Below are 27,369 nucleotides of genomic sequence, written 5' to 3'. Positions count from 1 at the left end.
TATATATATATAATATCAATTAGACAGCAAGTTTTGGAAACAATTAGCTCGTAGAACTTGGGTGCCCAGAGCTTGCAGCGCATTCGAAAGGAGCTGTTTTTGCATCCAACCATTTCGAAAGATTCTTCCAGGTACGGTCAGGGATGTAGAAGAGTTGGCTGGTCTTCCTGGCTACCAACCTCCTCGCTGGTGCTTGGTCAGGACATTTCACTCAAGTTCTCTTGAGTCTCGGCCACGGACATCTTCGTACTAGGCTACAAATGTCTACTATTTCCTTGCTGGAGTGTGACGTGATTTGTGTCATGTGCAGGTACGATGGATCGCGTACAAACCAATCGGGTGTCGGAATGGTATACAGTATTTTTTTTTGTTTTTTTGAACGATGACAAGCCGGAATGAAAACAAGCCAAACTGAAATAGGAGTAACGAGGTTATTTTTAAAATGTAAGGAGTAGAAAGTACAGATAATCGCGTGACAATTTAAGGAGTAGAAGTAAAAAGTCTGCTGTAAAATAATTACTCCAGTAAAGTATAGATACCCCAAGTTTCTACTTAAGTAAGGTAATGAAGTATTTGTACTTTGTTACTTGACACCTGTGGTAACGTTTGACAAAAGAAATAACAAACGGCAAGAGATCCGCTTGTTTATGACCTTGCTGCTGTTTTAGCACACTGTTTTAGCATTTACCATTATTCTTTTTTTTGTCAATTATCGGCCACATTGGCTGTTTAGCAAAAGTTACACAGTATTGCTTGAAAGCATAAGAGTTTTAAATCAATCAACTATGCTAAAGTCTCAAATCCATCCATGGATACACATACATTATGCCCAACAAAATACTGTAGGAAGCTGCTAATGGGTAGATTTTGGTCATATTCATGGACAACTTTAATACATTTAATCCCTACCCAGTGGCCCATTAGAAACAAAGAAACATGTTCTTCTTAAGTCAGCAAACATCAGTATGTCATTATTTTTAAAACTGAACCATAAGTATACCACTTTCTTATTTAGCGCATTGTGTTCATGCACTGACCAAAATGATTAGCTACCATGCCCACATATTTTCTCTGCCCACCCATAACATGACTTCTACAGCTGGCAACCCAAACATTGTAGTTAATAAACGCTTATACTTGATCTTTAAAGCCTTAGTAACTTATTTATAAATAATTAATAATTAGTTACAACTACTTTTTATAAAAGGTGTCTTATTTGAAAGTGGTAACATGATACTACTGTTTTAAAGAAAACCTCCGAGGGTTTGGAACTCAAATGCCCGATTAAATAAAGACCTTGTGTCAATCTCAAACTACACCTCCAATTTGCTCCCATTTCTAAAAACACATCAGAGAAATGAAACAGGGCATCAGATTCATGTTGAACTCTCACATAGTGGAGGTTACTGTACCAAGGCTCAATGAAATCACTGCAGAGAGAGAAGAAAATGTTTTCAGTCCAATGCCATTGGATGATGATGTTGATGATGTTGATGATGTTGATGATGATGATGATGTAAACACAGCTGGGTGGGCAGCATTTCTTCATTAAAGCCGCTGCAATTGAGTGTTTACAGGCAGTCTTGGCTTCTTAATCCCCTTGTTCTGAGGACTCTAGCATGGTTTACTGATTGTTTTTGCTGGTGTTCTTGTCTGTCTCGTCAGTCCTCTCTGTCTTTTTGCTCTGCTCTTCCATGGCAATCACACAGCTGGGCCTTCCATCCCTGTCTACACATTTCTCAGAGTGTCTATTATTGTGTATAATTAAGGGTATGGTAGTCTTTTCATTAGTCTGTGTGATTAAAATTGTGTTTTTGCTGTCTGTTTTTCCTAAGTTGCTGTTGTGTGTGAGCAGCATCACGGTCGGCTGGCCGTTCTCGTCGGTGGCGACCTCGCGGGAATCGGTTGCTGGGTTGGCGGGGCTGGCGTTGCCACGGCGAAAGCAGAAGCATAGTATCCGAGCAACGGGCCGGAATATGGCTCTGTACAGGCCGCGGCGGGCACTTTCGCTTACGAAGCAGTAGAGAGCGGGGTCGGCCACACAGTTCAGGGTGGTCAGCAACAATGACATGTGGTAGTAGTTAAATATTCCTGGAAAAGAAAGAATACAGGCCACTTGGTTACCACAACATTTTCCACACTGGATAACTCAAGAGAAAGCAAGAAAGACTCTGTACCTGTGATAAAGTTGCAGTCTCGCTCCAGCAGGGTGCGCACTAACAGGAAGACGTGGTAGGGGGAGAAGCAGACGAGGAAGATGAGAATGGTGCTGCTGACTAACTGCCTGATCCTCGTCTTCTGATCCGCCTGCGTCCCAGCGCTCCGGCCCACAGCCCGAAGGACACACAGGTAGCTGATCTGGACCCAAAAAAACATGTCATCGGATGCATCAGGATCATTGTCAAGATAACCAACTCTACTTCATATTTCCATTAAATAATCCTTTCTTCATCCTCAGAAAAACCCCTATCACATCTTTTTTTAAAGAACTGTATTTACACAATTGAATAGAAATAGACAGTTAGAAATAGAAGATAGGAAGATAGTAATAGTAGTATTATACACTAAGCAAAAATAAGATTATTCATTCATTCATCACACAAGGCTTTAGTTTTGGCAGTTCGGGATTTTAAACGTGTCCAGGTGAAACATTCGCTAAGACTTTGAGACCTCCAGCTTGTTCTATCCCGATCAAGTGATCAAGATCACTGTGGTGGAGGCGGATGTAGTGCAGTAAAGCAAGACCATGTTGCTAAGGTTTTGCCTAATAGCTGCCAACGTGTTTATTTCACAAGATTCTCTGGACTCAGTTGCTCTACAGACGTCATCATCAGGCACCCTGACTGAGAGATTTTACTTTTACAATGGAACCATTACTTTTTTTTGTGACACGCTAAAATGTAGTGTAACAGTAGCAAAAGTAGAGAAGAGGCCAACTCTAACTGAGTAATATATTTAGAGTTTTTCAGAACTCAAGCTCACCATCTCAATCTAATTTAAATACACCATTTCATTTTCGATAAAAAAAACATAGATCTGAAATAGATAGATCATCATACCGATAAAATAGCCAGCGGAAACATGAAGCCGATAGTGAAGCGGTAATAGTTGATTGGATACTCCCAAGGCTGCATGGGGTAGTGCTCGAAGCACACTGATTGGTTCTTGCGGTTTTTGCTCAGTTCTTTATGGTGGAAGAAAACCACACCCACAGCGATTTCCTTCAGCCAGATAATGGCACTGACAAGCCATGCCGCACTCATAGAGCGGAGAGAGGTGAACCTGGAGACCAACAAGAGACAGAAAGGAGAGAACATGCCATTAGCATTAAATGAGCTCTCATGTTTAATTGATGATAAAACTGCATAAGCCAGTGATGTTGCTCGGACACTAGGAATGGAAGCGCCGGAGACAAGACATTTATGGAAGATAAAGAGACGCACGCAAAGCTTTCGCAGTAGCCTATGTAAGGCTACACACTACCTGCGTGGCTAGAGTGTGTCAGCTGAGTGGCGTGTCCGTTTTTATCGGCTCCCATGTTAACAGGTTAGAGCTTACACACTGCCTGCGTGACGCACATGTCTCAGTTGCGGTTCGAGCCGCGCCTGAAACACGTTCCTGCTCGAAATAGGACTGGCGCCTATTTTTCACGCAACACGCAAGCGTGTTGGAAGCGTTTCTAGGCAAAATAGAATAGGAAAAGATGTTTATATGTCATTTAGACACAAATACATATTAATAAATGACATGTTGATGTTTGAAAGTCTCTAGGTTTTGATATAAATGCAGATATAAATAAAAAAAAAATAATATTAAATAAATATTGCACCTGTCAATACAGAACAAAATATTCTGTAGCCTATTTTGCCGTCAATATTGCCAATGTTGTCTTTGCTGTAATCAAATCAGTATGTGTATTTATGTTTAACATGGTATTTCATTTTATCAATGAGAAACATACATGTGTCTAGACAAGGCTAGCAGCAGCAGCAGCGCGTCAGACACGTTTCTGGTGTGTAAAGACATAGAAAAATCCACGCAGCCTTTAAACAATCAAAAACATCCAGGACAAAGTGCATACGGGAACAAATGTGTTTTTAACAGCTCCTTTAAAACCTTCAACTGACTTTTATTTGAATTTTTTATAACTAGGAAAGACTGTTCCAGAGGGTGTGATCAAAAGTGCAATCACCTTTGGGTTTAAGCCTAGATTACGGGACAGCCAGAAGACCTTGGTCAGCACATTTAAGTGATCTCACCGTGTCAGGGGCCAGCCCGTCAAGTGCTTTGTAGGTGATTTAAATCATTTTTAAATAATTGTGCACTCTATAGGTAACTAATGTAGTCAAAAGTCTATCATGAATGAATGATTTTTTTTCCAGATCTTGAAAAGGTGACAGAGGTTTAATTTTGGCACACAATTGGACCACTCAAAGTTTATTATGCTGGTCAAAGAGGACTCCCAATGATTTTTGCAGTTCATGATATGGTCACGTTATTGAATCTATTCGGTCGTGGACAGGACAGATAATGTCGTTTTTTTCGTGTGGTGATTATGAATTTTAAAGCAATGTATTTCAATGTATTTTTATGTATTTATTTTTCAAACATATAAACTTTTTCTTTTGGTTATATCACTGTTATGTGACCCAGATGACCCAGTAATAACACACAAATTAGACAATTATTAAATAATTGTTACTGGCCTACCTACTTCTTGCATGTCCATCCTGTTGACTCAAAATTACCTTAACGGGTGGACCACAGCCAGGTAGCGGTCCAGGCTGATACAGCACAGGAAACCAATGCTAATGTAAATGTTCTCATAGAGCAGGAAGCCACAGAGCTGACACAACCACTCCCTGTGCCTCCAGTCATCATCCTGAAACAACAACGCACACACATAGACACATAAACTAGACTCCAGGTAGATGAACAAGACAACAGGTAGGTGGCACGTAGAAAAATGCAGATAAAACTGGATTTTTACATTAATAAATCAAAATTAAAGGTATAATCAGACTGAGAGCACATTCTTTAGTGAAAAAAAACCCCAAATTTACCAAATTACATTACCAGATATGCATTTGGCTTAGGAGTCACATAAAAGTGCTGCTTGAAGAAACATAATAAGTGCACATACAGTAATTTAATAACCTGGCTATGATGTAATGTAAAAAAGCAACATAACGTATTACATTTTGTGTAAAATGCAATAACTTCTCGCATTTTTTGATTGTTATGACAAAGTAAATGAGTGGTTTTACGCTACCTGAAAGAAGTACTGTAGCCACAGGGGTAACGATGCCAGGTATAACAGATCGGACACAGTAAGGTTAATTAAATAAACTCCCAGCTCATTCTTCTGCTTCAGTTGCAGAGCAGCGTGGTACAAAGAGTACAGGTTGGAGGGAATGCCGACCTAGAATCAAGAAGATCATTTATTGGGAATATTTTGTTTTCCACAATGCTCCCTCTTCATTGATTACTAAATCCTGTTTAGAACACTTCCTTTCTGTTTCAATATTCAATTGTATATTTGTGAGTCCACAGATGTCCCCTAATGATAATCACAAAAACACTGATATTAATATAAATAATTTGCATATGTAACCAGTAGGGCTGTGCTCGATTGAAGAAATTCTTAGTCGACTAACACTTGTTCAATTGTATCGACTAACCGATTAGTTGATTTAATCGACAGATCTGTAAATCTGAGTTTCTCCGCAAAGAGTCATGCAAAAGCGCCACTTTAATTCTTGTGTTTACCAGAGATGTGCTCGTACGTTTCTTGGAAATAAGTCATTAAGCATGAAAAAAGCATAAAACATGACTAATGGACTAAAGAAATCTAAGTTGACTAAGACCAAAACGACCGATTAGTCGACTAATGGACTAAGAGGGAGTAGCGTTAGTAACCAGCTGCTGGATAACATCAAAAACTGATGCGTTGATTTTTGGAAAGCGAGACTACTTACCCTCTAATACGACGCACAGGAACATTTCAGGTGTAATACGACCTCATATCGAAACCAGAGAAAGTCAGTTGCAGTTTTGAACGTAAAGGTCGCGATTTAAAATGCTGCCTTTACAATTGTGAAATGGTCGCAGTTTGGTTATGTTTATGCTTGGTTAACCTTAGAAAAAGATCATGGTTTGGGTGACGTCACTTCTTGTTGACGTTCGAAGTATTGTCAAACAAAACGAAGGCTAGCTCGCCCCTCCCTCCTCCTCATCCCGTCCCCTCCCTTCCGTGCTTCCACGCACCCCCAAATTGCACCCCGAAATCCTTCTTGTCGGTTATTGGCTGGAGCACTGTTTGTTATGTTTGGTGGTGCAGGTTGGCGCAGTTTGATTTTGTTGGCGTTTGTGGAGCCTGGGCTGTCTACAGAGACCGCGTTTTTTTACAGTGTGTTCAGGGGACAGGCAGCTAGTAGATAGTGAGGAGATGTTTTTTTACAGTGTGTTCAGGGGACAGGCAGCTAGCGGATAGTGAGGAGATGTTTACTGTATGTGACAAAAAAAGTTGTAGCCTAAAAAACGCGTGACCTTTCTTAGAGCACCTTTAAGCGGAGAAAAAAAAAAACAGACGCCAAAATATCACTACAGGTTGCAAGCCGGCCAGGGAGATCTGTGCCGCCGCCTCCTGTCTGCGTCTGCCCATCCATTATATTTCTTAGAAATAGCCTAGAGTAGAATTATTGCTTTTTTTAAAAATTTTAAATTACGTTCTTATTCCACATATTTGTAGGCTGCTGAAAATGTCTGGCCCATCTACATTTTGTGGCTTGAAATCTGACTGAAAAAAGCAACTGAAGTTAAAATTGAATAGCCCTGCTGTACACACACTTACCACTAGTACGAGTATATACACCGAGGAGAAGAGGTACTGGTGGATTTCATGGCTGATGGTGCAGTTAGTCTCGTCCTCGTCAGACATGGTGAACGCCATCAGACCCCGCTCGCACTCACACTACTTCACCTTTCACATGCACACGCTCACATGAATGTTTTAAGACATTTTCACTCATACATGTTACTATAATGTAACAACACACACACACACACACAAATCTCCATGTTGGTTGGAGCACTCAGCGATGTCCCAAACTCGTCTCATCTGGGTGAGTATTCGTCTTCTCAGATTGGGCAGTCCAGTTTTATTTGGCCACTGAGGAACACAGAAGAATATATCTTTATTAGAGATTATAAACATTTACTGCTTATTATATTTAAATGTAAATACACTCACACACACACACACACACACACTTCATTATATACACCTGAATGTTAGCAAGACAATGACAAGTTTTTGGATAATATTAATAATGTTTTGGATAATGTTACATTAAACGACTAAGGTCTTCACTTATATGAGCAGATGTATGACCAAGTGTTGCAGGTAGTTGGTCATTAACCAAAGTACTGGACAAAGTGAAATCACACCTGATGATGCCGCTAGATAAAAAGAAAAGGGGTTCACAAAAGTTATTACAATAAATCTTGAGGAGAAAATTCATGTGTTCCCAATTTCATGACGATCAAATCAATAGTTGTTGACATATTTAAACCGACCTCATGGTGGCGCTAGAGGAAGAGTCAAGGAATCACCAAACGTCTTTTGGATTCTCATTCAAAAGAAAAACATGTAACCAGGGCTTTAAGTTTACTTTTTTACTAGCCACGTGTTTGTTTTTTTATTTACTTTAATTTCAGCTCCTCTGGTTTGTTTCTCGCCGTTCCGTTTGTCTTTTCTCTTTACGCGATGCTCGTAGTCGATACCACACGCTAGGCAAGTAGCCAACGGTTGTGCTACACGTCACGACACAGTGTTCATGGGAAATGTAGGATTAGTACTACAAGCAGTGTATTTCTTGGAGGAACACAGACCAATCTGGAAACAATGAGTCAAACTGCCGATTTTAACAGACGCAGTGTTATTTGTTATTTATTACCTCCCAAATTGGCTAGGAATTTTACAATGTTACCCGCCAAAATTAAGTTTTACAGGTATTTGGCAGGTTGGCGGGTGTTAATTTAAAGCCCTGCATGTGAACATATTCACTTAGCTCAAATTCGTCTAAACTGTTCTCTGTGTGGTTGAGACAGACGGAATCGTAGTGAAGAAACAGACCGGCTTCCTGTGTTAACCACGACTGCATCCTGTCGTGTCAAGTATTTTTTTCATCACAGAGAACATCCTTTTCAAAATGTTGTCCAGACAATATTATTATTTCAATGGTCATTAATTAGAGATACACTGTGAAATGGTATTGGCTTTAAAGGGGTGATAGAATGATTATATAGGATATTTCACACTGTTCCTTAAGGTCTCCTAATAGGGTATGTAACATTGGTTGGGCTAAAAATGGCCCAGGTGCTATTTTTTTTGGTCCTTATGCATCCCTGTGTAATGGCTCTATTTAGAACGACAGCTTTTCTTCCAAATATGGTATGCTCATGAATATTTAGATGAGCTGCGCGCTGACTGGTTGAGGAACCACTCACACAATATATTGGAGACGATACATCAGGTCTCATATTTCAGACACACACACACACACACACACACACACACACACTGCTGCCCTGCGCACAGCGCACACACAAACACAGACACACACACACACACACACTGACACACTGCTGCACAGCGTTACATGCCCAGGCACGAGCCGCAGCTAGCCGAGACAAAATAAAAAAGTTTCGACACTTTCATTATAACTAGTGTTGTTCTAACGTTACTCTTGCAACATAAAAAAACCTCCACTGCGTCAGATCCACAACTCCCTCTCCAGTGTCCGATATACTCGTTCTAAACCCTTTTCTCTGGGCCAGTAGGCTATTCCTTTGTACAGTCTGGAACACTGCATTTACGACCGTGGTTCATTTTCAATATCCTTGCAAAACCTCCAAGCTTTCTTCTTTTCTAAAGTACACAGCGCAGCTCATGTGGGAGATCCTGACAGAGCTCCAGCTCAGCGGGGCTGTGAAGGGGGAGAGGCCGACAGGGAAGGCAGCAAAACCGGCCAGCAGCCGCCACCTGTCCCGGCAGATTGTGGAGCTTATAGAGTCCGACACTGTCTTACCAAATTTGCAATTAGCCATCAATTTTCATAAAACGGCCCATATTTGAGCTGTACATAGTTGATTTCTCCCATAAAAAAGTCTCAGAAGTGAATTTTGTAATGGAATAGCAGAGATCTGCACGACCTAGATTTAGAAAACTAACTGACCTCAGATCAGTTAGTGGCCTATGTAAAGTGGCCTATATAAATTTTGGGGCGTTACAAAGATAGAAGGTAGAGCCAGATGAGGAGGAATTGAGAAGTTGATGTCAACTTTTAGCTATGTTCAGATTCGCCCGTTTTCAGCAGCAGTTTCAAATTGTGAGATTTGCAGAGGAAAGAGGTGTCAATGGGATTTTGAGGGTCTATGTATGTCCTAGTTACCCACCAAACTGTCATTATTCAACTATGACAAGGTAAAATCGGTTTTGCATTCTATCACCCCTTTAAAAGATCACATTATGAAACAATTCATCCTCACTGAGAACAAAGGGAAACTCCTATAAAAAGCCTTATAATAAAACAAATGGCTGGTCCTCCCAGTGACAAATTCGAACCCACTGCTCGTGTCAACATGAAAGTAGTTTTATTAGCATGGCTGGCAGAAAGGGGAGACAAGTTCAGAATTTACTCGTACATGCTGCCAGACCACTTTACAAGAAGTGGCCCTCAACAGCTTCTACTTAACAACTATGATAAACTGTTGGCTAAGGAGAGAGAAGGATGAATAATGAGCTGATGATGTGAGGCCACGCATTTCTAGAGTAATATACCAGCAAAAGTTGACGTAGGTGAGTGTGTGTGTGTGTGTGTGTGTGTGTGTGTGTGTGTGTCATCATAGCAAAATGTGATACAGAGGCGGTTTTGAGGTCTGTCTGTCGGTCTGTCTATATGCATGTCTGTCTGTCCATCTGTCTGTCTGACAGATTTAGTCACCGTGCAAGATAACAGTCATGAAACTTTACAGATGTGTAGTCAAAGTAAAGGCCAAGTTCAAAGATGGGTGTGATCAAAACAAGGGCGCCGGAAGTGTAGGGGGGGTTAGGAATCACGACCCCCTTGGCCCGATTTGTTTTGCTGTTTTTTAACATCAAATCAGGAGTCCAGGTTAGTGCAAAGCTGGATGTAGGGTAGTTTACCTACAACCATATTATTGACCATAATTACTATAGTACAACAACCAAGGTTAAACTAAATCTGAATGTGTCTTGAATTACGACACGGCATTTGTCTCCTCTGAACAGCGGAGTAGTGGTGCAGCAAACAACTTCCTCAGGCTTTAATCTGAACCCCGCTGTCTAACTGCAGCTTAGATTACAACCACATGTTGTATGCCTGCTCTTCTGCTCCAGAATTTTTACGTATCAAAAATCACTCTTTTGCAAGCTTCCATTCTGTTCCAATTTGCTGATTTTTCCCCACTGTTGTTGACTTTGATAACAATGATACAATGTAGAAATACCTGTTTGGCTGCACCATTTTTTGACACAAGTTTCTACAAGCATAAATGTGTAAAAGCATGTGTTCATTATTTTAAAGCGTTCACAGTCACTTTACATATCAACACCAGTAGGCCTGTCGCAATATGCAATAAATCAATTAATCGCATGATAAATAAAAATGAGCTTGATCATTTCTAAATGGAAATTATCGCGGCTGGAAAAATTTCCATTTTATTTATTGTTTTTGATTGTTTTTGGTTTTTATTCCAGTGCATTTTTTGTTAACAGAGACTGAGAGTCCATTTTATTTAATGTTTTTGGTGTTTTTGTTCATTTATTTTGGATATTTAAAATGTCTTCCAGTTCCAGTGTTAAATATTTTTTAGAAATAAAAGTTTATTGATCTTTGAAACGGTGTACCTGCATTATTATGCCATTATCGTTATATTAGATGAAAATGGTCTCAGAACGACAATATTATCGTTTATCGCAATAATTTCTGGGACAATTTATCGTCCAGCAAAATTTGTTATCGTGACAGGCCTAAACACCAGCACAATCAAGTCTTATGTCAGGCTATGCACTGTTTGTTTTTTTTAAGATTATTTTTGGGGGATTTTCCCTTTATTTTAAAGTGGATAGATATGAAAGGGGGAGAGAGATGGGGGAGGACAGCAGGTCGGATTTGAACCCTGCACCGCTGCAGGACTCAGCCAACATGGGGTGAGCTAGAGGCCCCCACTTTTAGTTTTAGTTGTTTTGCGTTCCACTGTCAGTGAAAATGAGTCGGATGTATGAATAGCATCTACATTCAGTATTCTGTGAACTCCAGTGTAACAGAGTCAATGGACAGTAAAGCTTCCTCTGGCTATAACCTCCACTATACTTCTTTGCTTTGCCATCCCAGCATTTTGAAAATGGCTCCATAATAACACACTATGAAACCATTAAGAGCTACTTTCACACAATACACTTAAGCCACAAGCATCATCTCCCTTACTCTCACTCACTCTGTCCTTCTGCATGACTCTCTCTGGTCCTAAATAAACCACAGACAGATTAAGGCACAGCTGGACACACTGTGCATTCCTGAAGTGTCAAACTAAACCATGCTTTTAACCCTTATTCAACCAGGTGGCTAGTGTTATGGAATAAATCAGAATTATACATGCACAGTAATACTGTATGTGAAATTTCTTCTTTTGTAGATAAAGATATGTTGAGTCACTTATAGATGTGATTGTGGAGATGAACTCCCTTTAGTCCAGGAACTGTTGCTAATGTGAACACTGTAGTGTCCGTCTTGTAGATTGATGTTACACTGTCAAATGATAATTTAAGTCTACAGTGGAGGCACACACAGCAGGGCCAGCAGTCTAAAGTGGGATTTATGCTTCTGCGGAGGCTCCACGCAGAGCTTTCGGCGTAGCCTACGTGAGTGGACTACTAAGAATTGCAGGGCCGGCATATGTTGTGTGCATTGGGAGTGTGTGTGTAGAGCAAGTGAGAGAGTGACGGTTATTTACTTCGGCGCAATTACCGACTCTAGAGTCATAGATGGAGAAACAAAGTGTCTCTCCTGTGTTTTCTGACCACGGTGGGAAAGCTGTAGCAGGAAAAGTTAACCCTCTCCTTGATTTCATGTTGTTTACGGAGAAGGAGAACCAGGAAATGAGTAGGATGAAATGCAACGCTACCAAGCCACGGCCGAGCGGACCAATCATAGTTTTTGCGATCTGCTTCACCTCAACGTGTAGTTAAATTTTTTGAGAGGTGCACATCAGGCTATGGCGTAGGGTCCGTATCTCCACGTACGCACCCACGCCGTCGATTTATCGCAGAAGTATAAATTGGCATTTAGGAACACAAAAGGCATAAAGCATACACTTCCATAAGTGGGAAGTGCCAAGTTGGATGTATTGGAGTTTTCCCGTCATAATTATGACGTGGATGTTGACTCCAATTCTATTTAGAAGTCAGAAACGGGTGACATAGTAACTCCAATATGACTTGAACACGGGAGAATCTACAGAACACATAAGTCATCTATAAGGCAAAATATATTTTATGCAGAAGACATGAACCTTTATGTTAGCTGACCAAGACATCAGTTGTTCAAACAGACCCAACAAAACAAGCTTGATTTAAAGTATGAGTCTGGGTGTTCTACCTCTCCAGATTCATCCCACTGTAATGACACACTGAGTATACTGTAATTAAATAGGTAATAACAGACAGATACTGTTGATGCTTCAGAGGAAACCTCAGTCAGTATGTTATAAATGGGATTCATAATAATAACTCATAACAATTGCTCATTAATATCTACAGTAAGACACAATTTCTACTGTTCAAATTCATTCTTCAAATGGTCTGAAGGGTTAATGGACTTTTTTTCTGACTCCCAGCAGAGACTCTGCTCACTGTACAGCTGTGAGATCTGGATTTAATAAAGCAATTCAATCACATGAGTTTATTTGGAATATTTAGAAGAGGTTAAACTGTGTGTGTGTGTGTGCGTGCGTGTGTGTGTGTGTGTGTGTGTGTGTGTGTGTGTGTGTGTGTACTGGAGTGGGCGGGTTATTCTTCTGCAAATAGATTTTCAAAGGTAAAATTGAAAACAACTTTATCGTGTTATCACATCAAAATGCCATTATATCAAGGGTTTAATGGGTCCCGGAGATCCCTGAACAGTTTTTCTGTTTCTGTGGTACCCTGGGAAAAATACAAACAATAACTGTGTTTTGTAGAAATGTACAACATCTGAGACTGATCACCTGAACTGATGATCAGGGTGACTGATTGGTGTTTGGTAACTGCTAGTGAAGGGGTGTATAACTTTTTACTAACTTTTTCCGATCCAATCCTCAAATCTAACCCATATTTCAGCCTAACCTTAAACCAAAACTCTAAGTTTATCTTAGCTTCAAACTTGTAAAACTTCAGTCCTCACCCAGAGCACATCTTAAACATTGTAGGCCTATATCATTTTACACTTTTTCTCAGGCTTCATAATGTAAACAATGACTAAAACGCATTTTCTTTATTCCTAAATGAGGTGATTTAAGAACTGACGAACATCAGAATGTTACCTTTTTTTCTGTCAATGGGTTTCCTTAAAAGCTACCGAGCAGACACACAAAGTATGCCAGGCAGACACACAACTGACAAACTCAGATGGAGATTCAGGTGGAGAAACTTAACTAAACTAAACTAGTCACTTTGATAACTTTAAACATAATCAATCCCCCAGACACCAGGATCAATACATGTACAAATTACAGTGTGATCAATGCCTTAACTCATTTCCCCAGGGCAGCAGGAATGCCACTGCTGCTCTGTGATCGGTTACCCTGGCAGCGGTAACCGTGGCAACAGCAGCAAGTTGTAAATCAGGCACGGCTACAGGGAATATGCTGTTATCACAGCCATTCCTCGAACCCACGCATCACTGGAATTATCTTCATCACCAACTACTATCACAACCCACTTAGCTGCAAAAGTTTGAGAACCACTGGTCTATGCCATCCTAACTTCCGGTTCCAAACTTGGGAAATCCCTAGGTTATAGATTTTAAACATGGGAAGTTTCTGAAATGAGGTGCTTTGATTAAGATCACACTCGCATAGGAAATACAGAAACCAGCAACTTGTCACTACACAAAAAAGATGAAGACTTCAGCGTCTAGTAAAGATAGTAAACTATTGCAATGGTTGTAACTTTAGCCAATGCACCAGCCGCCACTGCAGTTACTCAATGTTGTTAACTATCTTCTGTTAACTCAAAACACCATATTCAAGTGAGACTGACAGTAATTAATAATCACCCAGTAACGGTAGCTTTAAACACCACTAACAGTCTGTAAATGCTGACAAAAGAAGTTGCTGTGATATATTTTAGCCTATGACAGTCATTGTCACACACATGATGCCCAAAGTAGTAGTCATTGGTCGTTGGTAGTCATTGGTTTAGAAAAGTCAAGTCAGTTTGAGCTTGGAGGTTCATCCTGGACTCCACTCTCTCCTTCAGATCCCACGTCAACAACATCACCAAGTCCTTCTACCACCTGAGAAACATCTCACGACTCTGGCCTTCACTCACACGTTCAGTAACTGAGACACTCATCCATGCCTTCATCACCTCCCGTCTGGACTACTGCAATGGTGTCCTGTCTGGACTGCCCACCAAGGCCCTTAGCAGACTCCAGTATGTACAGAACTCTGCTGCCAGGGTTCTAACCCACACAAAGCCCTGGCAGCATATCGCTCCCATCCTCCAACAGCTCCACAGGTTGCCAGTCAAGTCACGCATCACCTACAAGATCCTCCTATTCGACTACAAATCTCTCCATGGACTCTCACCACACACCTCACAGATCTCCTCCACCCCTACACTCAGTCACGTTCCCTGCGGTCCTCTGACAAGGACCTACTGGACACCCTCCGCACTAGGTTGCAGACTTTTGGGGACAGGGCTTTCTCTGCCAATGCTCCCACACTCTGGAACAGTCTACCACTCCATGTCCGCTCTGCCCCATCCCTGCCCATGTTCAAAACACACCTCAAAACATTTCTTTTCACTAAGTCCTAATAGTGAAAGGCGCTATTTAAGTCCAAGTTATTATTATTATTATTATTGACCTTAAATAAGCAATGTCCATTTACTGAAAGTTTTCCAGAGCTTTAAGCTGCATCTCGGGGCTCTCTCAGCTTAAAAAAGTTTGGCCTTTAAAATAAAAGACAAATTTAAAGAAGTAAAACTAAAGTGGTGGTTTCCTTGTGGCTTAGTGAACTAGGTCATCTACCTTGCTCTCTCCCCGTTTTTCCTGTCTATCTCCTACGTCATAAAGGCAAAAATGTGATTCATCATCTACACACCCAGAGAGCATCTCACTATACTGTTCATCAAACCTGTGTCACATCTAGGGCTGCAACCAACGATTATTTTCAATGTTGATTAATTGTAAATTATTTTCTCGATTAATCGGTTAGTTATTTAGTCTATAAAATGTCAGAAAATGGTGAAAAATGAAAAACAAAATATGTTTTTCAAAGCCCGCGATGACGTCCTTAAATGTCTCGTTTTGTCCACAACTCACAGATATTGAGTTTACTGTCACATAGGAGTGAAGACACTAGAACATATTTACATTTAAGAAGCTGGAATCAGAGCATTTTAAACTTTTTTCATAAAAAAATGACTCAAACCAATTAGTCGATAATCAAAACAGGCAGCTCTAGTCAAATCAATTAAGAAACACGTTCAATTCAGGTGTGGGTGATGAGTACTTTGTCGGTCTGTCCCGCTGCATTCACACGTATGGAGATGATCCATTCTTATTAAACGCATTTCAAATTGTCATAGACACTCATCACAATTCCTGTCGACATCAGCAACAGTCTCTTCATGTTTTTAAAGATTCAAACCACACACATATATATATATATATATATATATATATATATATATATACATATATACAGTACAGGCCAAAAGTTTGGACACACCTTCTCATTCAATGCGTTTCATTTTTATTTTCATGACTATTTGCATTGTAGATTCTCACTGAAGGCATCACTATGAATGAAACATATGAATTATTTTAACAAAATTTTAATAATAAACATTTTATATTTTAGATTCTTCAAAGTAACCGGTAATTTCACCCTAGGGTCCTTTGCACCATGACCTCGAGCCAAACACCCCCAGAAGCTTTTTCACCTGGGTCTAACATTGGGAGAGTTAGCTAGAGTAACGTTATCAGCTGAATAGCTTAGCGCGGGGGCTAATGGACCACGTTTGTATCTCGTAAATGACCCCACTAATAATGCCCGAAATGATACAATTAGATTAATTGATTGACAATTAAATGATCCATTAGCCCCTGCGCTAAGCTATTCAGCTGATAACGCTACTCTAGCTAACTCTCCCAATGTTAGACCCAGGTGAAAAAAGCTTCTGGGGGGGTGTTTGGCTCGAGGTCATGGTGCAAAGGACCCTAGGGTGAAATTACTCCGAACCATCACTTTAATAAGGGAAAAACTTCCACTAATTAACCCTGACAAAGCACACCTGTGAAGTGAAAACCATTTCAGGTGACTACCTCATGAAGCTCATTGAGAGAACAACAAGGGTTTGCAGAGTTATCAAAAAAAGCAAAGGGTGGCTACTTTGAAGAATCTAAAATATAAGACATGTTTTCAGTTATTTCACACTTTTTTGTTAAGTACATATTTCCATATGTGTTCATTCATAGTTTTGATGCCTTCAGTGAGAATCTACAATGTAAATAGTCATGAAAATAAAGAAACACATTGAATGAGAAGGTGTGTCCAAACTTTTGGCCTGTACTGTGTATATATATATATATATATATATATAGTCTACACATAGTATCAGTCTACAAATCTCTTGGTTTCTTCTTAGAAGAAAGTTTGTCCTTCAAGCAGCATATAGAGTGTTTATCAAACAAAGTATGGTAAAGAGTATGGAATAGTAGACTGAATAGTGGATCATCTCCAGACAGTTTGTTAGTGTTATTACTATTGTTATTTTAATTTGTTCCTTATTTGCTGTATTGTTTTGTCTATATGCATGTGAAAACTCAATAAAAATGTATGTTACAAAAAAACAAAAACGGTGGGTTTCTATTATAGAAACAAAGGCTGTTTCTCTTTTAGTGAGATAAAAACAGTTAAGCAACATTTCTGTCAATGCTGGATTATGGTGATATTTTTTACATGCATGCAAATCAATCTTCTCTGAAAATGCAGGACTCAGTGTATCACGCAGCACTAAGATTTGTAACAAATTCTAGTTTTCGTACTCATCACTGTAGCTTGTACGAGGGTGTTTGTTGGCCTTCCTTGCACAATCACAGGTTGGAGCATTGGTATATTTTTCTTTTTAAGGCCATGCTGTGTAAACTGCCTCCTTACTTATGTACTCTCCTGACTCCTAAAGTCACCACCAGGAAATGTAATCTTTGTCTTTGGTGAAAGTGCCTTTAAAGTTTTTGCACCCTCATCCTGGTATAAATTGCAGAATCATCTTTAATTATGCTACCTACCAACAATGACACAGTTTTAAAGGTCCCATTGCATGACAATGTCACTTTATGAGGTTTTTTAACATTATTATGCGTTCCCCCAGCCTGCCTATGGTCCCCCAGTGGCTAGAAATGGTGATAGGTGTAAACCGAGCCCTGGGTATCCTGCTCTGCCTTTGAGAAAATGAAAGCTCAGATGGGCCGATCTGGAATCTTCTCCTTATGAGGTCATAAGGAGCAAGGTTACCTCCCCTTTCTCTGCTTTGCCCGCCCAGAGAATTTGGCCAACCCATGAGAGAGAGACATCATGGCTTTCAAAAGCAAGTGGCAGCGTTGGTCAAGGCGCCACATCCCCTCCACCTTGCCCCCCCTCTCCTCCTCAATAGCTACAGACACAGAAATGGCACATCCTAAGGAAAGCTCATTGTGGGACTGGCTCTAGTGGCTGTAATTCTGCACCAAGGCTGAATTTTGGGAAAGAGACTTCAGATACAGTATTAGGGGACCACTAAGGTCTATATAAAAGAGACTTCAGATACAGTATTAGGGGACCACTAAGGTCTATATAAAAGAGACTTCAGATACAGTTTTAGGGGACCACTAAGGTCTATATAAAAGAGACTTCAGATACAGTATTAGGGGACCACTAAGGTCTATATAAAAGCATCCAAAGAGCACCATGTCACGGGACCTTTAAAATTAGGATAAAGGACTATTTGAGTACTAAAAGCACATGTGCTGTTATTGAGCGCTGCTGGTCATTATGTTGAAATGATGTTAAATTGCCAACTGTCTTTTTCTGTTTTATGTTGTATATTTTTCACTGTATATTTTAATATGGAACTATTATACTGCTGTCTTGGCCAGGACTCCCTTGAAAAAGAGATTCTGAATCTCAATGGGATTATTTCCTGGTAAAATAAAGGTTAATAAAAAAAATAAAATATGTCCAACTTTCCCCAAAACAATCTGATCTGAATCTAAAATGATCGTCATCATCATCCTGTCAAGCCATGTCAGCGTCAGACGGCTGACAGCTCCTTTATCACAGAGCAACTATCAGCTCTGAATCACATTGTCCTCCAATCAATTTCACGTCATGAAAAGTAATCTTCTTTCTCATGACGTACTGTAAAGGTAAATCAACTGAAATTGTGTTTCTCTTGATACTGTGGCACACTGAGACCTCAGATGTGACATGAAATATGATTTGATGCATGTTGTGTTTTCATCCAAAGCGCCAAGCACACCCTTCACTCCGCTGTTAGATAAATGTGTTCACTCAGCAGTGCTGGGGCCATCGCAGCCAGACGACCTGAGGCTCTGAGGCTGGTGAACCCATCACTCTGAATTACCCAGTTGGCCTCTTTGAGACAAGGATGTACAAAGTCAGAGTTTGTTGTTTGTGGCATTTGAAAAGAGCAGAAAAGCTACTATGACATCAAACTAGGGTGAAATTCAGCATCAAAACTAGCTGATGGTGATTTTTGGTGCTGAATTCCACCCTATTTGGTGGAGGACCACAAAAAGATGTATCAAACACACTAAAAGGTGTTAGTTGTATGCACATTGAGGGATTAAATGTATACAAACAATGTTATACTTGAGGCTATAGGAAGGGATTAACCCACTTTGGGAGTGAGGGGCAAAACTTAGCTATGGGTCCTAAACCCCCAAGGGGCCCCCCCTTCTTTCCCCCCCCCTTTTTTTTTTTTTAAAAAAAAAAAAAGTTGCAGACTGGATTGGAATAGTGACATCATCTTCCAAAATAGTTAGCTAACGACATCAATGAAACAGCAACAGAAAAAAAAGTGAAAAGAATTGATGACATCGACAGAGGTTTTTATAAGGGGGAACTGCAGGTGACGGGGTAGATTCCAACTGTAGAGGTAGGCACTATTTTGTTATTTTATTGCCCACACATTTGACACATGGCACACATGATCAGTTTCCTTGTGATACAGGTGTCCAGAGAGGCGGCATATTTGGGCAGGTGTGACCATAGAGGTAGGGTGAAATAATATTATATTAAAGGGATACGTCACCGTTTGTTGAAATAGGGCTTATCACGGTCTCCCCTAGCTGTAGATAGGTGGGCCAACGCATTTTTTGTGCATGCATTGTTTTAGTCCGGTGCAACACCGGCAGCGCTGCCGCTAGTTAGCTTAGCGTAGTGAATAGAATCCTATGTTGCCGGTTAGCATGGTGTGAGTAAAAGTGAGCCAACAAAAGACAAAAAAACAACCTAATTACTTGCACTGAGACAAAAAATGCGTTGGCCCACCTATCTACAGCCAGGGTAGACCGTGATAAGAACTATTTCAACAAACGGTGGCGTATTCCTTTAAAGCAATCTGGTATTTAAAATACTTTCCTTACATTTTTTTTTTACGATTGTTTGCAACTGTCTTGCCCATAGTGTTTTCCTTTGTTTTCCTTGTTATTACCTTTTGCTTATAGTTTATAGTCTGTTTTTTTGTATTGGTTTATAGCAAATATTCCATTTATAGTGCGGCATTATCCATTCTGTTTGTGCCTAGTGATACAAACCTCCTGCTCCTCTGTGTTGATCCTTAAGGTGCTAATGCTGTCTCTGTGCTCCCTTATTTAGAGTTGATCCAGGCTATACTGTTTGGGGTGCTGGTCACTTGGTTTGCTGTGCACTTGCATGCAGATAAGTATTGCATAACACAACACTGCTTGTTTGCACAGATGGTGCGCGTGTGTGTGTGTTTGTCTCTGTGTGTGTGTGTGTGTGTGTGTGTGTGTGTGTGTGTGTGTGTGTGTGTGTGTGTGTGTGTGTGTGTGTGTGTGTGTGTGTGTGTTTATTTATTGACATCCTTTTTTGTAGCTGTGTGTGTAGTTGTGTTTCATTGTAGTCTTCATGCCCAGAACCAGCATTGCATTCTGGGTATATAGTTTTGTTACTATTTTGAATCTGACTTTCCGCTTTGGAGTATTGTATCCCAATAATTTTTTTTGTAAGTGTGTAGCTATATTTCAGCATATCTATATTGATTTTTTAAAAACAAAACTTTTGTACAATTGAAATTGAAGCTGCGTCTCTGTCTACTTTCCTTTACACTTCTGTGTGACCTGTAACTATATATATAAGCTAGTAGTGAGAAACCCCAGGTAGCTCAACTGACACCCCCCCCCCCCACCCCCTTTCCTGTCTTCAGCTATCCTATAAAGGCCAAAACGAAATAAAAATGCTATATATTGGGGGGGGGGAATACTATTATTCAAATGACTATGGAAAATATGTGAACGTTGTGGGCTCTGAGGGTCTGGAACGCCAGATTGGTAAGCCTTGCTCAAGGTAATAAACTATCACAGCAATAATGCATTGCAATATGCCTAGCCGTATGGCTTTATAATGTGTCAGTCTTAGACAGTAGAAAACTAAATACATTATTTATATGCTTCATCTGCTTCCCAGTATCTCCAAATTACAGTACGTGACTAAAAACCTATATACTTTAATATTTTATAAAATGATCATGTCTAGACTGTGAAAAGCAGCAGTAAATGTGATAAGGTGTACACATGCCTTAGTATCCTCGCATTCCAGACAATCTTATTAGTGGTATTTTCCTAGTGAGGATAAAAGCCTATTCAGCTGATTATGAATAAGATATGAGCTTTACACGAGCCAGCTTCCTAACAGTCTAGTATCCTGTAGAGTGATGGAGAAGCAACAGGATACTTCAGTTATAACAGGAATACACGTAGGTCTACTGCTGGTTCTGGTGGAAAGCATAGTTTAATTTCTCAGTGGATTTGGTATCTTTGTAGATCAAAAAAAACAAATTTAGCCCCCATGACCCTCGCGTAAATGCGGGCTACCTTTGTGAGAGCCCCAAATCCCAAAATGGCTACTTTCGGCCATGTTGGAAATCTTTTTGAATGGTTTGCCCTACAACGCTGCACTATTTTTCACCCTCAAATTTTCAGGTCAGTTTTTTTTAAGTCTTCATAGAGCATATTAGGCTTTCATGGAAGCTCTGCTCATGCTGAGTTATGAACAGTAAAACAACAAGCACACAAAGGTCAACGTTGGTGGCTGATGAAAAACAAACCTTTGCTCTCCATGGTCACACAATTACTGGAGACAAGCCCAAAAAAATCTAAATGAATTCAATTAAATTAAATGGAAAATTGGAATATGATGACTTACATTTGTATATCGCTATCCACTTTATGGAAGAACAAGGTATTTAATCTGAATTTGCAACTTTACAGTGATTAGTTATTTAACTAATGGACAACTACTTTTCATCTGATGTCTGTTGATTCTCCACACTCACACCTCTCATCACCGCTGCTATTCTCATTTTAACAGTTGTAAAGTGTGAGCTGCTGGGGCAAAGAGGAAGGATGTGAAGAACTGGTCCGCACTGGTCCGCATTTCATGAGTTCCCAGCCATGACCAATAGGAGAAGAATGCTCTAGCAAGTTGTAATAAAGCTGGCAATATAAAGAATAACATGGTTTATCCTTTCCACATGAAGATCAAACGAATCGTCATCAGGTGGGAGATGGATTGTACACTTCTTCAGTTTGTGCCTAAGCATGAGCAGAGCTTTCATTATCGACTAATATGAAGGCTCTATGACATGGGTGTCAAACTCAATTTCCCAGAGGGCCACACTGGAAACTAAGAATCACATCAAGGGCCAGACATGTGAATTTAGTTTATTCACATGCTTTTATTTCATCGAAAAAGTCAAGGATCTTTTACTGGATTATTGCGTGTCTCATAGAGCCTTCTCACTTACTGCTTGGTCCACTTAAAGCCCCAAAAAAGTAACTTAGCCATCAAAGAATTAAGCGACAAAAAATGTAAAATAAAGAAGCAACAAAAACATTGGAAAAAAACGCCAGAAAAGGCCCCAAAAAGGTCGGAAAAAGTGGCAAAAACGTTGGAAAAAAGGCACCAAAAGCGTCTGCAAAAGTGACAAAAACTTCAGAAAAGCAACAAAAACTAGGCGGGCCAAAATTTATTGTGAACCTAAATTGATATGCGGGCCGGATCAAAAACTGCGAGGGGCCGGATTTGGCCCGCGGGCCTTGAGTTTGACACGTGCTCTATGACAACACAAATGGATCTTTCGGAGCTGAAAATCAGCAGCCATCTTGGATGTAAAGGTCAAAAATACAGTAGGTTAAATCATCAAAACAACATCCACTATGAATTCCTTGACCCAAAAGAGTCCCAGAAACCATGTACTGTGCAGCATAGCAGGCCAAACCGTTGAATAGATCATTTCCAACATCGTTCATTATTGCCATTTTGGGTCGGGGCTCTCACAAAGCTAGCCGGCATTTTCGTGAGGGTCATGGCTGGCTAAATTTGTTTTTTAACCTTCATAGATGACAAATCCACAATTACGTAATTAGTGGAGATGACCCACTTAAAAGACCGGCTACCAGTTAACACTCATATAGAATAAGGTATTATCCATAGATTATCCAGATAATAAAGTAAGATTAGCCAGATAATAAGGTTTTCTTCACAGATTAGCCAGATAATAAAGTATTCTCCAGAGATTAGCAAGATAATAAGGTATTCTCCAGCGATTAGTCAGAGACATAATTGCTCGCTCTCTTTCCCCCGGAGACTATGAACAATACGTTTATGAAATAGAAAGAAAGATGCAGAGGGTGATAAGATAAGTTTATCTCTAAAATAACTTGAGAACTTCATCCACGCCCATAGCAGGAATTCCCAAAGAGTTTCATCCAGGGTACCATATGGTAGTTACGTCGCATATTAAATAATATGAGATTACGTACACTTTTGAGTGTAAGCACTGCAATAATGAGCTAAATATAATAGTCATTCTGTCAAATCATGTCATGGTATTTAAATCTTGACGAATTGGAAGTGTTCCTTATGTTGCGAAATTAGAAGACACAAGTGAATTCTGCTAGATGGATCCTAACAATGAAAAGGCCTTCCTAAAGGAAGTAGAGGACCTGACCCACTGGTGTCAGGACAACAACCTAGTTCTGAACTCCAGCAAGACTGAGGACATGATAGTAGACTTTGGGAAGAAGCAGAGAAGGAACAATGGTCCGGTGGCCATGATGGAGGTCTCAGGAGTCCACAAGGGATTTCTGGCATTCTTCTCTGGGGCCTTGAGAGGATCCCAGGAGGCATCTAGCAGGATGTGGGCCTGGTTGTAACATGTCATTAAGTGTCATTCTAGGGACCATGGAAAACACTTGAGGACCCTGGGTATGTCCACCAGGGCAACTAGGTGAGTGGGGGCTAAAGGAGTGCGGTCCAGGGCCTGGTTGAGGGCCAATGTGGCTCCGATATAGGTCTAACAGGTCCTCAAGACTGTTCCTGATCCGTAGAGGGAACCTAAAAGACCCATTTCCTTCGTCAATGAGAAAAACACATGCTACCAGAGCAGCTAGACCCCTTGAACATCTAGCAGAGGTCACAGAGGGCCTCAAGGAGGTTTTGCAGAGGGACCCTGGAACACCTGTGTGGACCCTTGAAACTTCCATGAGAGAGTCCCACGGAAAGATGTCAGGAGTCTACGGTAGCCAGGGTTTTTTCTAGGGACTCTCAGGGGTCCTTGAGAGAATCCCAGAAGGCCTTAATTAGACTCAGGGCTTTCTTGTAGTCCTGGTAGAGGGCCACTGTAGTCATGGTGGAGGCTGAGACCTCCACCAGGACTACAGTGGCTCAAGGAGTTCAAAGTCACTCGAAGGCCATCATTAAGGGTTCTTGTAAAGACCCTCGAAATCCCTTAGGACATCAAGAATAACAGGGATTTATACATTTAGCACTACCGCCTGAATTCTGTATGTAAAGCCACTGAAATTACAAACAGGTAGGGCTGGGCAATATATTGATATGATATCGATATCGTGACACAATATTAGATATGGTCTTAGATTTTGGATATCGTAATATCGTAATTTGGCATAAGTGTTGTCTTTTCCTGGTTTTACAGCTGCATTACAGTAAAGTGATGTATTTTTTTATTTATTTACCAGACTTTTCTAGCTGTTCTATTATTTGCCTTTACCCCCTTAGTCATTAAATCCACGTTACTGATGATTACTTATTAGAAATCGTATTATACAACCCTACAATATTGTTGCGATATCGATATTGAGGTATTTGGTCAAAAATATTGTGAAATTTGATTTTCTAAAACAGGGCTTGGCTTTTTTGCCTTTCTACTAATGTCTGCTGAGAGCTGAGATGGCCTTTTCATAGATGAATGAGGTTAGTGTACACAAAGGGCCACTGCACTCTGTCCAACTGGTGCCCAATGTCTGGGCCGAGGCCCAACGGCGGGCTGTGAAAGGATCAAAAAAGGGTGCCTTGGAATAAAAATGAAGAGCATAAAAGAAAAGTAAGAAGGGGCGATGTGATCAACAGTTATTTGTGTGGCTGGAGGTTGATCCGGAAAACCTCAGAGACAGTAGAAAAAACAATTACACTTACAGTTTGTGTGTTGCTGGTTACAACTTAATTGCCTTTATTTCCCAATTCTGTTATCTAGCTATAGTTTGAGTTCTCTAATTAGTATGATATGTGAAGTCTTGTATTCATTTTCTCTCTTTGCTGGAACTCTCTATGCTCTTAATGTAAAGGGTAATGCTTTGCAGTTCACAGAAGTGCTTAGGCAATGCTGCTGCTCCTCCATTCATGTCAGTACAGCCTACAAGAACCGATTTAGGCAGTTTAAGAAAGCCTGATAAGGATGTCTCCACATTATGGATGCAAAGTCTAAATACAGGCTAAATTATCAGAGCTGCTGGGCTGAGCTTTTGTTTTTGTGGGCAGAGAGTCAAGGTTTAGTTATGGGAAAATTAGAGTGAATCCCATATTATTCCGGAAGTAGAAAGTCTGTATTGACTTTAGGCCAACCTTTTCAAGTCCGTGTGATGTATGGGTAACATGCAAGCTAGTAGACAGCTTCCAGGAAAAACTAAAACCAGATTATTAATACGTCATTTGACCACTTCAAACACAAATTGTAGTTAAGATCTCAACATTTCCAAAGACATCAAATATGTCTTGAAATGATGTGCCATGAAATAATGGCTGAAACAAAAGCAATAATTTGACAATTTAGCAATAATGTATTTTTGTATGAGCTAATGTTTTAGACAGAACCTGCTTTTTCTTTTGTATGGTGTAACCTAATGTGTATTCTCTGTACACCTGTCTGACTCAAAACATTTGATGCCATATCTCATTTATGGATTTGCCTGCCCAGGGACTGCTGATAACATTTTGCTCGGTCTATATCTGACAGCCCATTGGCCCTGTTAAATAAATAAATGTGAGGCTGCTGCATCTGGGGGGAATGTGTATAAGATGCCGCATTAGACAATTTGAATATGTCCATTTGATTGTATGATGTAGCCATAAAAACATCCTTTGAGTTTGAATATGTGTGCTTACAAGTTTTTCCTGGAGCTTCCAAGCACATCTCATAGATCATGGAATAATTTTTTTTTTAAATCTCTGGGAAAAAAAACTTCAATCATATACAGAATCATAAAAAGAATAGGCTAGCCCAGTGGTTCCCAAACTTCACATCAAGGGCCCTAAACTGACACAAACCAGACCGCGGACACCCATTTGACCTCATCTGGCATTTTGCTTTTACATGTTTTATTACAGAAAGTGTATGAAAAATAGTCATCCATTCTGTCGCTGTATTACTTATGGATGGAATTATAGTGAAAATAAATGATTCACCTTTTTTTTTTGCTGGGGGGACCCCTTGGAACCTCCTCAAGGACCCCACTTTGAAAACCAATGGGCTAAACTATAGTGTTCAGATTTCAGTTTTAGAGGGGTGTTGCGGTTCTGTTGAACTGTATTCGTCACTGCAAGCGACCCCTTCCACCTAACACTAGTCCTTTAATCCATGGTTAATATAGAACATATTGGATGAATACCGTAGGCCTATATAGCCTATTTGTTGATGCTATGAACGCAGTAAAATCATACCGGACTATTTTTCTTAGCGGAAGCAATACAATCATTTTTAAGTCAATACAATAATTTTTATATCAATATTTTATGTAAATTTAGTAAGTAGCCGTGTAATAAGAAGGATAATGTAGCCTACAGCGAGCGAGTCAATATTGAGATGAACCCCGACAGAGTGATGCAGCACCCCATACGCAGCGGAGGGCTCTTCAATCCCTCGCTGTTATCTGTGTAGTTCCGATATAGAATACAACAGGGACATGGACGGACCACAACAGATAAAGACGAGGTACATGCTGTATGCATCCCACACTTCTTTACGTTTTACGCACATGGTAACTCTCCATAAATATTACATAAAGCCTATAGCCAGCAAAAATAAGAACCGACATTTGAATAAACTGAATCTGCAGCTGTTGCTTTTCTCCTACAGTTGTTCATGAAGTCCAGTCAGTGATGGATTACTCACTGACACGACTTGACAGTTAAGATGAATAATTCATAACTCTGGACTTGAAGAGCCGGTATAGCTACAGGCATTCTAAACACGTTTCACTTTTCACGATAAACCAAAGATCGCTCCATAATAATCCATATTCAACAGGAATCCATGTCACTTCAGCCTAAATACCAAATATCAAAGACTATCGCCGATATAGCCTAACTTATACAAAGAAACTCTCTTTAATGATGATATCTCATCTTCAGACAGTAGTTTCTTTTACATGAAAATGAAATGAAGACGTATTTCTTACCAAATCTCTCCGGTCTGAAGGTCTGCATCAAACTGACCGCCAGCTCTATCTCTCTATCGTTCTCACACACTCTCTC

At 40.2% G+C, this 27,369-nt stretch overlaps 1 protein-coding gene across 1 annotated transcript; it reads right to left on the bottom strand.

Moving 5' to 3' along the window:
- Positions 1-479: 479 nt before the first annotated feature.
- LOC120549140 (ovarian cancer G-protein coupled receptor 1) lies at positions 480-27,369 on the bottom strand. Its single transcript, XM_039785796.1, has 7 exons — positions 27,294-27,369; positions 6,854-7,171; positions 5,273-5,422; positions 4,749-4,882; positions 3,060-3,282; positions 2,178-2,358; positions 480-2,091 (listed from the first exon to the last, which is right to left on the bottom strand). The coding sequence occupies exons 2-7, from the start codon at positions 6,950-6,952 to the stop codon at positions 1,625-1,627; spliced, it is 1,254 nt and encodes a 417-aa protein (XP_039641730.1). The 5' UTR covers positions 6,953-7,171; positions 27,294-27,369; the 3' UTR covers positions 480-1,624.

The sequence above is a fragment of the Perca fluviatilis genome, chromosome 20, assembly GCF_010015445.1.
Source record: "Perca fluviatilis chromosome 20, GENO_Pfluv_1.0, whole genome shotgun sequence".
NCBI classification, from domain to species: domain Eukaryota; kingdom Metazoa; phylum Chordata; class Actinopteri; order Perciformes; family Percidae; genus Perca; species Perca fluviatilis.
The sequence above is the reverse complement of the archived record's forward strand: the minus strand, read 5'-3'. Positions and strand labels throughout refer to the sequence as shown.

What these genes read in the sequence shown, in the direction of transcription:
- LOC120549140 (XM_039785796.1), bottom strand. Translation starts at nt 6,952, where the DNA reads ATGGCGTTCACCATGTCTGACGAGGACGAGACTAACTGCACCATCAGC. An exon ending in TGTATATACTCGTACTAGTG is followed by an intron (nt 5,423 to 6,853) that starts GTAAGTGTGTGT and finishes TCTTGATTCTAG; the next exon opens with GTCGGCATTCCCTCCAACCT. An exon ending in AGACTGCAACTTTATCACAG is followed by an intron (nt 2,092 to 2,177) that starts GTACAGAGTCTT and finishes TTTCTTTTCCAG; the next exon opens with GAATATTTAACTACTACCAC.